Genomic DNA, 14,385 nt, shown 5'->3' with positions numbered 1-14,385 from the left:
TTAATGAGGTCTCATATTGCTGCAGTCAATAGTACTCTTCGTGGTGTGCCCTCCCCCCTGGACAGAAAAAGCAGCAGCGGCTTGAACAGAATTAAAATAGATCATGATTACCATGAATAAACTGTTATTGCGATGCTTGTTTGCAATGCTAAACATCATAGCTACTTTGGGCCAATGACAGTGGCTGCTGTGAGGAGGGGAACCCAGCTAGGACGGTTGTAGGACAGCCAATCTGGTGTGTGAACATGTTTCCTATATTATTGTGTGCACACACACACACACACACACACACTGAGCGTAAACGGAGAAAGCTGTGTTGTGGCCAAGGTCACCTTGGAATGCAGCACACTGCATGTACAGTACCTTGGTAGCAGTATTGAAATGATCACCCCCCCGACACCCACCTTGGAACACCAGGGAGCAGTGCATGCTGGTTAGGCGCCATCTACAGTACAGTAGGAACAGTGTCCTATTTCTACTGTTACATCTCTGCATTGACCTTGCCCTTTCCAAAGGGGTCAGTATTGCGCAGTGGCCTGATAGCGGCCATTTGTCTCTCAGATGAAGCTCTGCAGGCAGAGGTTCAGGGAGGATGACAGAGGAGTAATGTGCTGGGGAAAGGAAATACCTTGTATTGCAGAATGCAGAAAGAATGTATTGTTTGACCCCTATGTCCTTTGTTGTTGTTACCACATTGGGTTAATACACTGATATCCTATAGGCAAGCCTATGCTGCATCATATTCACCTGCACAAGCTCACTGTATTACTGTGGGTTCTGTGAAGCCGTGTCCCTGTTCTCACTCTGATCTGTGCAGCAGCACTTTCCTCAAGCAGTTAACTATTGACTTATGCTGTCAAGCAAGGAAGGCAGTGGGAGGGGGGCGAGGGCAGTGAGGAAGAAGCAGTGCATTCTGGTCTAGGTTCTATGGATGACTGCTGGCTGCCGAGTCCTATCTCCTCTCTGCCTCCCTCTCTCTCTCCCACCCTCCCTCTCTCCCTCCCTCCCTCCCTCCCTCCTTTCTTCCTTTCCACTCCCTGCACTGCATTGAGAGAAGCATGTGGAGGAGAATTGTAAATGTGCTGTGCTGTGTGTGTGTGTATGTGTGTGTGTGTGTGTGTGTGTGTGTGTGCAGCGTGTGTGTTTCCTAGAGGAAGAGGCACAGAGCAGGAGAGGGAGAACGTGAATGCAAGAGACGAGGGAGTGCCTGCCTCGCTCCCCTCGTCATTGTGTGAGTGTGTGTGTGTGTGTGTGTGTGTGTGTGTGTGTGTGTGAGCGGTGTGTTTGCATGAGCAGTGTGTGTGTGCTCTGGGATGCTGAATAAGGAGAATCGTTGCCTCCGCCCCCCCCTTGGCGGGATGATGTAGCGGCCCAGGGGCAGTGTGTCGTGTCTGGGAGCGTCAGGCCTGCAGAGAGGGGGATGAAGGGCCGGGGGTGCTGGGAGCCAGGGACGGTCCGCTCCTTCTGCAACTCGGGCTGCCTGAGTAAACTGAGCCAGGGTCAGTACCGCTACAGAACAGGAGCAGGGAGCCTCCACACTCCTCTCCCTCCACATCCACCCCGGAGGAGAGCATCCTCATCCTGCCATCTCCTCCAACTCGTATGCCTCAGAGGTAGCCGTCCATTTCGCCATCCATCTCTCTCTCTCTCTCTCTCTCTCTCTCTCTCGCTAGCTCTCTTTTGTCGCTATCCAACGCTGCTTAAGTTGCTGCTGCCTGGACCCTCTCTGGACCCTCCTTTTCCGCCTTAGCATCAGAAGAACGGTGCACCCGCACTCTTTCTATTTCTCTTCTCTCCTTTCCCTCCTACTCTCTCTCTCTCTCTCATTCTCTCTCTCTGTAATCCGGCTGTTCCACCTTTGTTTTACATAAAGAAGTGATGCGGTACTGTACGTTGTAATATGTTGCCGTAGCAAGTTTGTGTGTGCGTGCGCATAGTAGGTGTGTGTATCATGTGCTAGTGGCACACATTGTGTTTATGACATTGGTGACTGTAAAGTAAGATACAGGGGCCTGTGGGTCCCAGGGTCTTAGTGCCCCTCAGAGCAATTTCATAGAGATGACCACACTTCTTTGTCCAATGCAGTGTATAGTACTGCTGTGTATGGAGGAATCGTCTGTCCTATTCAAACAAAACAAATATGCTTAGGAGCCGGAGGCATTTAGTTTCAAGTGTATGTGTGATGGTCAGTGCAGGCCTGTGAAATCCTTTCATGTCCCACATTATGAGATTACACATTCTGGTATTAGGATTTAGATTCTGTGCCTTTATGTGTTTTGTACTGTTATGTCAGTTAAAGTCATGTTTGATTTTGTCATACAGTAGTGTGCTCCTCTTTTGTTTGGTCCCAGCCCCATGCAGTGTCTTTGCACCAATGACCATTTAGCTTTTCTTCCTCTCCCCCTCCCTACATCCCTCTCTCCCCCTGGCGGGGTTAGTCAGTTCTCAGTAGGACAGCTGAGTTCTCCTGCCCTGGGCTCTATGCTCACTCTGTCCTTTATTTGTCCACTAGGGTTTGACTTTGGGAGGTCAAGCCATGTTAGGACTCACTATGGCAGCCTCACCACACACACACACGCGCACACACACACACACACACACACACACACACACACACACACACATATCCTGTGTACCCTCAGATGCAGTACATCGATACTGGAAAATGTCTGAAGCCTCATCCTCTGATGAATGTTGTCAACTCGTGACTGTTCTTCCTCCGGATCTAGCTGCGTAACTTTCTCTTTACAAGTGAATCCATCATCAGTTCCCCAGGATATGAAGTTGTTTCTGCCAGTTTCCCCTATAACCTTAGTCCCGTCAGTCCCATCTCCCCAACCACTCTCCACCACAGTGCTGGACCATACAGACACAGAAGACAACTCAATAGTGAGAATTGTTTTATGAAGCGTGTTTGTGTTATGTAAGCCCACATCTGGACCGCTACATTCTGTTGTGTAGCTTAAGTGTTATTTATTTGGCTAGCTTCCATTTGAACAGTAACATCACCCGATTGGTTGTTTTGTGTTCCTCAACAACATTTCTAATGCTAACTTGGATCACACAGTCATGATTTTTAGAATCTATGTTGTGACTGTTGGTCTTTTCCTTCCCAGTTCTCAGCTACACTGATGGCAATTAATGGAAATGAAAATGCTGTGTTTTTCTCGCCGCCGCCTCTCTCTTTCTCACTCTCACCTTCATTCTTACCACCTCTCCATCCCTCTCAGCGCCTGCATGGTCCTTCTTCCTCCTTTAGAGCCTGTGTCTGAGAGACCCTCGTGTGTGTGTGTGTGTGTGTGTGTACGTGTGCGTGTGCGTGTGCGTGCGCGTTTATCAGGCGCCCACTATGTCTGAACTTGAATTAAAGAGCCTCTGGGGATCTCTAATGAGTGAGAGAGAGATGCTAACACACACTACACTACCCAGTATCTGGGGGTTCAGCAGACACTGGGATTCATCCATATTCAAAGAGCCTGCTTCTCCAAGATGTGGAAAATGTCTGACATGCACATTTTGGTGTACGATATGTTCAGAAGAAGATTCTCTCTTCAATGGCTACAATTCAGGTGTTTCTGTGCTATTAGTGATGGAACAGTGTGATTTATATGCAGTCCATGATGACAAGACAGTAGTATATTCAATAACTGGGCTGTACGGCTATGTAACCTAACCACACGTTCAGGTAAAGCCGAAAACCAAATCAACAATGCAGAGCTCAGTGCGGACTGCAGACTGTTTCAGTCCAATGGTCATTTGCAGTCAAATTAATTTCCTCTTCCAACGTCTTTATTGGCTGGCTCTCATTGGCTATGTCATCATGCAGCAGGCTTCCACCACTCTGGGTCACCAGTCCAGTCCTCCCACGTCTCCCCAGCGAGCGTTCTCTCCAGGACAGGGTGCCACAGAGCTGCTGAACTAGCATTGGCAGGGGGAACGCTAATTAGTGTGGCCGCCTCTAGAGCGTAGGAGGGAAAGTGAGAGGCCAATCACGCCAGGCTTTCTGAGTGGACTGTGTGTGGATCCATCCACTCACTGGAGCTCAACCAAAATATCACCAAGCCTGAACGCTGCTACACTTTCCCAGTCAGGAACTGGTTGTTGGTTTGGATGTTGTCCCACAGTCTTAGAAATATGTTGCCAGTGCACTCTTACAGTATGGTAAATGTGCTATCCTTACAGTATGGTAAATGTGCTATCCTTACAGTATGGTAAATGTGCTATCCTTACAGTATGGTAAATGTTCTATCCTTTGTGCGTCTGTCTGCTCTTGAGTATTCAATACTCTGCTGGTACTGAACTGTACTGCAGAGGTTGGGGAGGGGGGGGGGGGAGCAGTGATGGGTTGTTCTGCACAGTTCCATATTTGCTTGTGGAGGGACTGGTGCCGTGTTACTGGGTTTAACCTGTCCTCTCCTCCATTTGTCTTCTATTGATGCATCTCAGGGGAGCCCAGCAGCAATTACTGCCTAGGATTATTCTGGCTCTCCTCGGCAGGCTTACGACACACTCCTCCTGTGTTCTCTCTCCACTCTCATCTCTTCACTCTGACTCCCTCTATCCATCTCATCTCTATCTCCTCTCCCTCTCACTGACTCTCATCTCCCAGTCTCTCTCTTCTCTGCCAGGGGTGTGATGAATCTGGCATGCTCCATCCGGACAGACACACACAGGTACAAGCTCTCTGTACTAAAAATAACTTGCTCTCCAGATTGCATGGGTATGTGTTACCAAAGTACATTTTCCATCCACTGCCTTCTGTAACCTCTGGTCGAGGGGTGAAAGTTTGGAAAGTGAGTCAAGGGTGTCCAGATGAGATAGATAGAGTGCAATCAGTGAATCTGGCGATTGTATTTAAATTACCCTTTGATGAGCATATCATACTAGATTTGTTGTTATCTCAATATTCATAATTTTGAATAATGATCATTATTATCTCATTGGGAAAATGTCCCACTTTGTGTATATCAGTGTGTGAATGTCAGAGAGTTAACACACAGAGACAGTTTTCCCCCATGACTCCCGGCCTGTTCATGGGGCTCCATGCTAGTGGATGTATACTGAGACTGGCTCCCCTGATCTGACAGCATATCCTCAGGGAGGCCTGGAGACTGGTTCTGGGTGATGGCACAGCTCTCCCAATTACACAGCCATGGATCTCCTCCTCCTCCTCCTTCTTCTTCTTCTTCTTCTTCCTCTTCCTCTTCTTCCTCTCTCATCAAACCAGAGATGGACAGACCCTTTTTTTCAGAGAGCGTGAGCTGTCTAGATTATTTTACTGAAACAACCAGCGAAACATGGGGTGAGATGGAGACATAAAAGCACAGAAATCAAGCCAGTCTTGTATTTCTGTCAGTGTAGGTGTTTTCTGAGGTGGGAGGGAGGATGACACTCCACCCTTGAGGCATGACTCGTGTGGTAATCGACTCTTGCTCGGATCATGTCGTTGACCTTGCTAAGGGGAGCCATCCATCCACATTCTTGTCCTGGTGTTGGTGGGGGGAGGCGCTGAGCAGGGACACTGTATCACTGCAGAGATACTAGTTACCTGCAGGGGCTTAACATTAAGCCCCTGTAAAGCCAGACTTTGGTGGCCATGCCATGTGTGTGTTGTACCTCCTGAAGGGTTCACTAATCAAGTCCTCATATCTATTATGCTGTTGGAGTTTTGTGTGCTGCCTTTAGTGCCATTTCTGCATTTGATATTACATTGAATTTCTACACAGCAGGTGTTTTATGGATGACAGTTAAGGATAGTTATGTAGCCAGGAGGATAATGAAATGCTCTGGTGCACTTCCAAACCAAATAGCCTTAGTTCTGTACAGTGTGCACAGCTGGAAGCATTCAAACTGTAGTTCTCTCCAGGGTCTAATGTGAAACTCCCATTAGAAAAAGGATACCAGTGCAATTAAGCCTAGTGTTTCTACAGTTAGCCTCTCCCAGTAGCTGTGGGCTGAGTGTACTGAGGATGGTAAGGCAGTCCGACTGTTGTGAGATGAATGCAGCAAGAGAGTATGCTGGAGGTTCCGGGGCATTTAGTTCTGCAGACATCCTGCTGTAAGCAGATCTTTTCCAAACAAATAGGCCTAGCTGCATGTGACAGTTTATTTTTAAGTGCCATCGCTTGGCTACTGAACTCCTTGGCAGAATGAGGGTGAATAATGAGAGCAAGGCCTCTCTGAAGTTTCTTTACTGTACCTGTTTTTCTAAACTTCTGCTCCACATTGCTAGACCCTTTATTTTGCATGCTCTAAAGTAAACCCTCAGCTATGTTAACCAGCAGTAAAGGGCTGTCCACATAACTGATCTCTGCTCAATGCAGCAATTACTGCAGCCTTGAACCAGCATCATACCTTACTGTCTGCCCAGTGGAGGCCATACCCTGTTCCTGCTGGTCTATTTATTCCTTCCCCAAAGCCCCACACAGGCCTCATAACCCCCCCCCCCCCTGGGCTTTGGCACATCATGACGTTACTCTGTGTCCCCTGTCTGTAATTTCAGCTCCTGTATGTGGATGTTAACAGTGCTGATGAGGGCCACATGCAATTCCGAAGTGGCAGCCATGCCATTCCCCAACCATAGTCTCTGCCAAGACATGCCGTGCTGTATCATAGAGAGATGATGGACTGGTGTTGGGGAGGTGGAGTTACACAGGGCAGCCCCTCTCTGGTTTCTCCAGTTCTAGATTCTTTGGGGGGGCTATATTAATCCTCTCCCCTACCTGGGGGATACCTCCTGTCTGCCTTCTCCCCCTGCCTCATAATTTCGCCGTTCCACTGAACTGTACTGCACTGCACAGCAGTGGGCAAAAACCAGTCTATCCACAGTCATTCTTAACCAAATGGAAGCACATTTTTCCATCTATCTATCTCTCTCTCTCTCTCTCTTTCTCTCTCTCTCTCTCACTCTCTGCTGTCTCTGTCTGGTGCCTCCACTGAGCCTAACTGCAGTAACTATAATTCAATTCATGGGGGAGGGTCATTCCCTGATCCTGTCTCTCTGTGTTGGAGCTGGGCTGGACTAGTCTGCTGTTGTGTTCCTTTTCCACTGGCTGGACAGTTGTGTCTTTCTGTACTGCTGCACACAGCGTGGTCATTCAGCACGTTCGCACATTACATCACTCGGCACAGTGGCCCAGACTGGTTCTGCCTGGTCAGTGGTCACCCACTGGGTGAAGATGGCGGATCAAGGGTGCAGACATGGTGAGAGTTCTCATCTTTCCTTCTCTGTCTCGTTTTACTCCCCCTCCCTCTTCACTCTTCTCTTCTCTCCTCCCTCTCCCTGGTTGTCTCTCCTTTCAAATAGGAGGACTTGCCTCCTCTTTACATGTCCATCAAGTTTCCTTCTATAGTCTGTAGAGAGATGGGTTGTGTGGTTTTGTTTTCTTTAGCAGTATGGGAGCAGTCAGCAGAGGTTATTTTTGTTGTTATTTCCGCAACTTGTCTTTATCATATTAATGCCTGCTGTAGGTATTGCTTTTGCCATAGATAGATAGATAGATACTTTATTGATTCCCAAGGGGGCTCTCCCAGCATACCACCGCGTACAGCACTGCACTGGCCACCACTGACTGGTAGAACATGTTCAGCAGAGTCCTGCACACGCCAAAGGACCTGAGCATCCTCAGGAGATAAAGCCGGCTCTGGCCCCTCTTGTACAGGACATCTGTGTTACCAGTCCAGTTTATTGTCCAGGTGCATGTACCAGGTACTTGTAGCTCTGGACCACCTCCACGTCCTCTCCCTGGATGGAAACAAGAGACAGGGAGACCCTAGTCCTCCCAAAGTCCACCACCATCTCCTTTGTCTTGCTGATGTTGAATAGCAGGTGGTTCTGCTCACACCATTCAACAAAACTGTCCACCAGTCCTCTGTACTCGGTCTCCTGGCCTCCACTGACACATCCCGCAATAGCAGAATCGTCCGAGAACTTCTGCAGATGGCAAGTATCTGTGTTGTGCCTGAAGTCTGAGGTATAGAGGGTGAAGAGGAAGGGAGCCAGAACTGTCCCCAGGGGGGCGTCAGTGCTGCTCACCACCCAGTCCGAGACACATCCCTGCAGCCGTACAAACTGTGGCCTGTTGGTTCCTTTTCTTTGGTACCGGTACCAGGCAAGATGTTTTCTACATTGATGGGACCTTTTCCAGACTGAGGCTCAGGTTAAAGAGGTACTGGAGTACTCCACACAGCTGGTCAACGCTGACTTTGAGCACCCGTAACTCTCTGTTGGTGTTATGTCAGACTGCCAGATCATATTGTGGTAATTGCCAAGACCTCCACTGGGACTCAGTCACTTTAATACATCGAGGAACACACTGCTTGGCATGTACTGTAGTAGGCTACAGAAGTATGAGATACTGTATGGGGATGCTGTCTCTGACTAGGGTTAGACCAAGGCTAAGTCTATTTAGAAATGGAGATACAGAAACAGCAGTGTCTTTCAGGCTTTGTTATCTGTCTTAGTGTGTAATGCCTGCTGGTTGTTAGCCTCACCCACACAGATTTTATGAATGTGTTTGTCACTGTGAGGTCAGAGCAAGCTTCCATGTTCCTTGTGGGAGTGTGGGACTGCCCCTCAGGAGTGTGATAGTCTCCACTGCTAGTAGCTAAATAGACACTTTCACAGTGACTCACTGAGGCAGTCTCAGCACTTTGGGTTGTGGTAATGATTACTCTCAGCAGAGAGAGGAGTGATAGTAGAATACAGAAATGAAATAGATTGGAAGGCTGAAACAGTCTCTAAAGAAGAAAGAGGTCAAGAAAGAAAGCCAAAGGCAGATGAGTGGGGAGATCGGGAGTCAGAGGAAGTGATTTAGAGGGTGGTTGAAAACTTAAAAGACAAGATTTAGCTGAATGTAATTAACTGTTGATTAAACATTAACAGACAGAGTTTTTGAAAAGGTTGAGAATGAACAACCCTGATGTGGCAGGTCTTCCATGAACCTGTATTGTTTGTACGTCTTGTGTAGTCCCATATACTGCAAGTACAAGATTGGATGGCTGCCATGAGAACAAGGGAAGATGTGGGACTGAAGTGTTAGTCTGTCATTCTTCTGATGGGTTCTAAATCAACAGCAATGTGACAGTCAAACCCTGTCTTTCCCCTATAAAGTCTGTGACTTCTCAATAACTGCTAAAGTTGTAGAAGCCAGTTCCCAAGGCCCCATCCTGTGGAACAAGGGCTCTAGTGTGATTTTAACTTACTCACAGTATGTCACATGTTTGCTGTGGACTTGTAAAGTGGTTGATTAAGTTCCATGCAACACACAGGCCTATGGCCTAAGCACAAACGCATGCGCGCATGCACACATTCACACACACAAATACATCTGTGTAATATCACTGTCATGATCTCACTCAATGAATATCATCTTCCAACCATTTATCTTAGCAGCAACATCCACTGACAGACAACAAACGCATTTTGGCATGAGTTGAGAACATGGTGGAGAATCAATTTGATCCACTTCCTCCTGGACAAGAACAGTTCCAACCTTATTCCTCATTTGCTTGATGTGTTCTCCCTTTTAACAGAGAGCTTAGGATGTTTTATTTTAGAAAATGCAAGGATGAGTTTTTCTTCAAACAGATACTGCAGGCTAATCTTTCTCTGGTCAAGTCATATGTGCTGCCCTAAGATAGGAAGTTTTTTCATTTTTGACCGCTCACGATGATGGTCATCAGGGTGACTGAACTGTGAAATCCCTCAGATCTCAACGGATTTACCATAGCGCCTGAGTAGGCTATATCTGTTCCTGGGCCTGACCTGTGGAGTATTTCTGTCCCCCGGTGAGAGTGTGTATGATGTTTGGACAGACACTGTCACACTGTTCTCGTATGTTCTGTATGACTCTGAGTAACCTCCACTGTGGCCACATCGCTTTACAATGTTACTGCTGCCTGAAGCAGAGGTCCAAGGAAAAGAGAGACTTATGTAAGCCCTGACTTGGCTTAAATACATTTGTTCTGCTTCAGAGTGTTTCACCAGTGTCTGTCTTTGGAAATGTGTGTGCGTGCATGCATTGTGAAAGAGGAAACTAGCTGAAAAATCAAGCCAAAGAGCAGAGCAATTAACACACATTTTATCAGTGGCAGTAATTACTATTTAATCTATTTTTTATAGTGTCTCTGACTTTCTTAGTGGCCCTGTTTGTTTTGGATGTATTTGTGTGTGCTGGTTTGTGTCTTTGGGACCACTTTTTGAATTTGATGAATCTGTATTCAAGCAGAGCAACCAGTCAACTATGGCATGGCTGGCCGTGCTGCCTGTCTCTATTGATTTAACACTGTGCTGCTGGTGACTCCCAGCCCACTGTCTTCCATTTTAAGTGTCTTGAATGAGTCATCTATGATGGGGGGGGGGGGGGGGGGGGTATTGTTTGCTATAGTAACTTGGGGAACCAACCCACATCTTAGAGAGTGATCGATTAAAAAGAGATTGAGGAGACATGAGGCTATGCAGTCCTTGGGGTGTCATTGAGCATGTAATGTGGACATGTGTAATCAACATTTTAGAGGAATTCAGTTCAAATGGCACTCGGAGGCACTTGTGTAGCATACTGCTTGCTGAGTATTTCCAGTTTGTTTACATTCTCTGTGTTGAGGACTAACAAATGCTGAGTTCCTTTTAGCGTTCCGCTACTCCCGATGTTGGTGTTCTCTTCTTTGACCTCTGACCTTTCTCTTCAGATGACTCGGGGGACGAAGAGCCCACTTCACAGTCGGACCGCAGTGAGATCCAGGGCACTCTAAAGACTCTGGTCAGCAAGCTTGATGACCTAAGCACATGCAACGACCTAATCGCCAAGCATGGGGCGGCCCTGCAGCGCTCTCTGAGTGAACTCGAGGGGCTGAGAGTGCCTGTGGAGGGAGGAGAGAAGATCAAGGCCGTCAACGAGCGAGCCACCCTCTTCCGCATCACCTCCAATGCTATGATCAATGTGAGTAATGTGTAACTTACATGACAATCATTTAGTGAATCATGTTATGAGTGTTGATGCTGTGAGAACGATGTGACAGGAATGTGGCATAGTCACCCCCCCCCCCACCCCACCCCCCCAAATACCATATCTACCACCCATCCAATGCTACAAATGTTAGAAATGTGCATCGGGGTTCGGATCCAGTAGGAACTCACTGCTCCAGGGCTTGGTCTCTATGACCACAGACTCATTTACATTGGCCATATGGTATTAGTAGACTAGAGTGCAGGAAGAGGTGAGGTGCTGAAGGAGTGATACTGGATCTGGGCTGGGGGAGGACAGGAATAGTCTTTTGCCCCCCTCCCCATACCTTCCTAGACCCTCCCAGCCCAGAGAGGAATGCCAGAGCCCCCTCGACCACCACAAGACAGGCATTCTCTTTTTAGGAGCCAGACGCTACACAGACAATCAGACAAGGTTTGTGTGTCTCTTCTACTCCTCCGGTTGGCTTTGATGTGTTTGATTTATGTATGGCAGCTGATAGCCTTGTTTTGTCTGGGTTATTTCTATGGAAATGTCTTTCTGACACTGAATACTTCCATAAGGTGCTTTTAGGCATTAAGGATCGTGTATAGTATGGCGCAGTGTTGGACTGCATGTACTTTAGGCCTTTAAACATGGCCTACCTTGGATTTATACAGCGACAAACAATAGGATAAACCCCTTCTTTGTATGATTCTGAATCAACAGCTGAGTCAACAGCTTTGTGAGGAAAAGTTCCAATGGGTGAAATCAGTATGGAATAGTCTGCAGTTTTATCACTGATTGTGCTGTCGTCCCCCTAAAGGATGAGCCTTTGGTTTCTGCACTCAGTTCTTTTCTGGGTTGATTAATTGGTTGGGGAAACAGAAACTTACTGGACAGGCAATAAAACAACCTCCTCTGGATCTCCCATCTCATTAAAACACCATTAGATCTGGCCAGACTAGAGGTTCTATTGAGAGAGTGGGGGTGGATAAGGTGCTACTGCTGTAAACTCCCTGTGGTAAGCTTTCATTTTGTGAATGGTTGTGCAAGGGGGGGGCGGGGGGGGGTCAGTATCATTGAATGCATTAAACACTATAAGCAATAGGCAAATAGAGGAATCATCTGATTTAAGTTGAACTCTCATAAGTTGGGTTACTCCATTGTAGTGGTGTGTGTCTACTCTTCATGGAAAATGATGGAGAGGGAGGTTTGAGGGTGAATGAGGGTAGAGCAGCACGTGCTCAGAGGGTTTCGACTGAGGAGAAGCAAGAAGCTTGGGCACTGGTCCATTCTGTGTGTGTGTGTGTGTACACTGTGGTATAAGATTATGCAACTCTTTCTCAAGCTTGAAGCCTCCGGGGACATTTCACAGTCGTCCAACCATGCTCTAGGATATTTACGCTACTTTGACACTAACAGCTGTTAAACCAAGCTTGATTCGCATGTTTAATCATATGTATCACTAACCCGAGTTCAGACATGATATTCCCCCACCGGAAGTCACGAGCAGGCTGAATTTGTAGAATGGACTCAGCAGAAAAAAAGTGGAAGCATCGTGTGGCGTAAGTTGAGCTTTAGTTTCATATATGTCTGAGGAAGTGAGACGCAAAGTCACATGTAGTTTAAATTTGAGAAGTCAAACCTCAGAAATGTGTATTCTTCATAAATGACTGCTGAGGGTAAGAGTCTGTGATTGTGTTACCGTGTGATAGTCATTAATTCACTTGTTTGTGGTTACTGAAGTGCTTTAGGATGTGTGGACGTGTGTCAGGTTATCTATGGAAGACTTTTTGTGTGCGACTGGGCCTTTCATTGTCAGGTAGCCTGCTGCTTTATTTAATTTATTAAGTGATGTGTAAGGTGAGTATTGATGATGTGGGTGGTAGAATTAGGTCTGTAATAATAACTAACTGTATATTCTCACAGTGTTTCCTGTTTTCACAAAGCACCACTGGAATGTGTATGGTCTTATAGTTCTCCATCTCTGTTCTGAGTGTCAGTTCGAGGTGGTGTGTGTTTTGACAGAGGCACCACTTTGCTTGTGAAAATATCCTCTTATTATGTTGGATTAGGAAGTGGATAGGACTCTGTTTCTGCTGTCTGTGGGTGATATGTCATATCTGTGCGCCCCACTGGTCTGAGGGGACAGAGATTATCTGAGCTCTGTGACACGCATGGCCCTCAGTTACAGACTACTGCCAGAACCATGTCCAAGTGGTTTCAGCCAGCCAGCGGCCTGTGGCAGTGTCACCCAAAGAGGCTTTTTATGGTTGAATGCTAAAAATGATGCACTGACTCCATCAATGCACACAATGTTTGTAGCATCGGTGCACTTGGTACAGTAGGCTTAGTTGTTTAGACTGTACTGTATAGGCTGTAGACAGTTTGACAATCAGTGGTTAGGGTTTTGAAAATTCATTTGGTTTTCTTGCGGAATCTTGTAGATTGCAGTTCCGCTTGCAACAAAGTCTGTCACAGTTTGTGTTGCATTGCCTGTGGTCCAGGGTCACACATATGATGTTGTGAGGACAAACGCTGACAAGCTCTCTTTGTATGTTTGATCTAGAGTACCCTCCTTGTTTCACCAATAATGCCAAGACTACAGTTAAAACTCAGAGAGGACCTCTATGATAACGCCCTGATTTGACTTGATTTGACTTGACTTGACTTGACTTCATCCATTTGTTCTGCTTCAAGGGTTTTCGCCTGTGGCTAAACATTCCTCTGATGCTAGTGTCATACAGTATATTTGCCCCAAGACATGATTTGACATGCACTCAGCAGCATACTTCAATGAAATAAGCATCAAAGCGGATGACAAGGCTATAATTAACAAGGTGTTGATGATGGTTTTAACCAACATGTAGGCCTAGCCCAATAATGATTGCAGTGGTAATTGCAATGATTATGATATGACAAAGATGATTGTCACTGTCTCGCTCTCTTGGTTGAAGTCTTTGATTTAGTCTCTGTATCAAACCTCATATTTGTTGTGGAGACTTTATTTCATCATGCTACTGACTTGGTGATGGCATGTCAGTTACTCAGTTAGAAAACAGATTTCCTTCAATCAACCTAAATCAGCCAAGAACAACTTAATAGAGTATGTAAGCATAGATAATAAAATCCACAGGGAATATAGTAAGACAGCCTTGTGTGTATTGACTGTCTTAGAAATGGTTTGAACTGTGGTGTGACACCAGTGGGTGACCTGTCTTTGTGTGGAAATGGTACAGGCATGTCGGGACTTCCTGGACCTAGCAGAGACACACAGCCGGAGATGGCAGCGGGCGCTGCAGTATGAGCGAGAGCAGCGCACCCACCTGGAGGAGACCATAGAGCAGCTGGCCAAGCAGCACAACAGTCTGGAGAGAGCCTGGAGAGAGGCTCCCACACTAGCCGCCAACACGCCCAGCGCCCCTGCCGCCGACAAGGG

The 14,385-nt window shown here is 46.8% G+C and overlaps 1 protein-coding gene across 1 annotated transcript in view; it reads left to right on the top strand.

Annotated features, from left to right (window-relative positions):
* Window positions 1-14,385, top strand: part of osbp2b (oxysterol binding protein 2b) — a gene marked incomplete at its 5' end in the record, with an annotated part of 39,466 nt that overhangs the window by 15,679 nt on the left and 9,402 nt on the right. Inside the window, 2 exons of the mRNA XM_083674102.1 lie at window positions 10,690-10,940; window positions 14,186-14,384. Of these exons, the coding sequence (XP_083530228.1) occupies window positions 10,690-10,940; window positions 14,186-14,384 (450 nt within the window). The remainder of the gene's footprint in view (window positions 1-10,689; window positions 10,941-14,185; window position 14,385) is intronic.

This window comes from Argentina silus (assembly GCF_951799395.1).
Source record: "Argentina silus genome assembly, chromosome: 7".
Taxonomy (NCBI): domain Eukaryota; kingdom Metazoa; phylum Chordata; class Actinopteri; order Argentiniformes; family Argentinidae; genus Argentina; species Argentina silus.
Note: the sequence above shows the minus strand (reverse complement) of the source record. Positions and strands in the feature narration are given on the sequence as shown.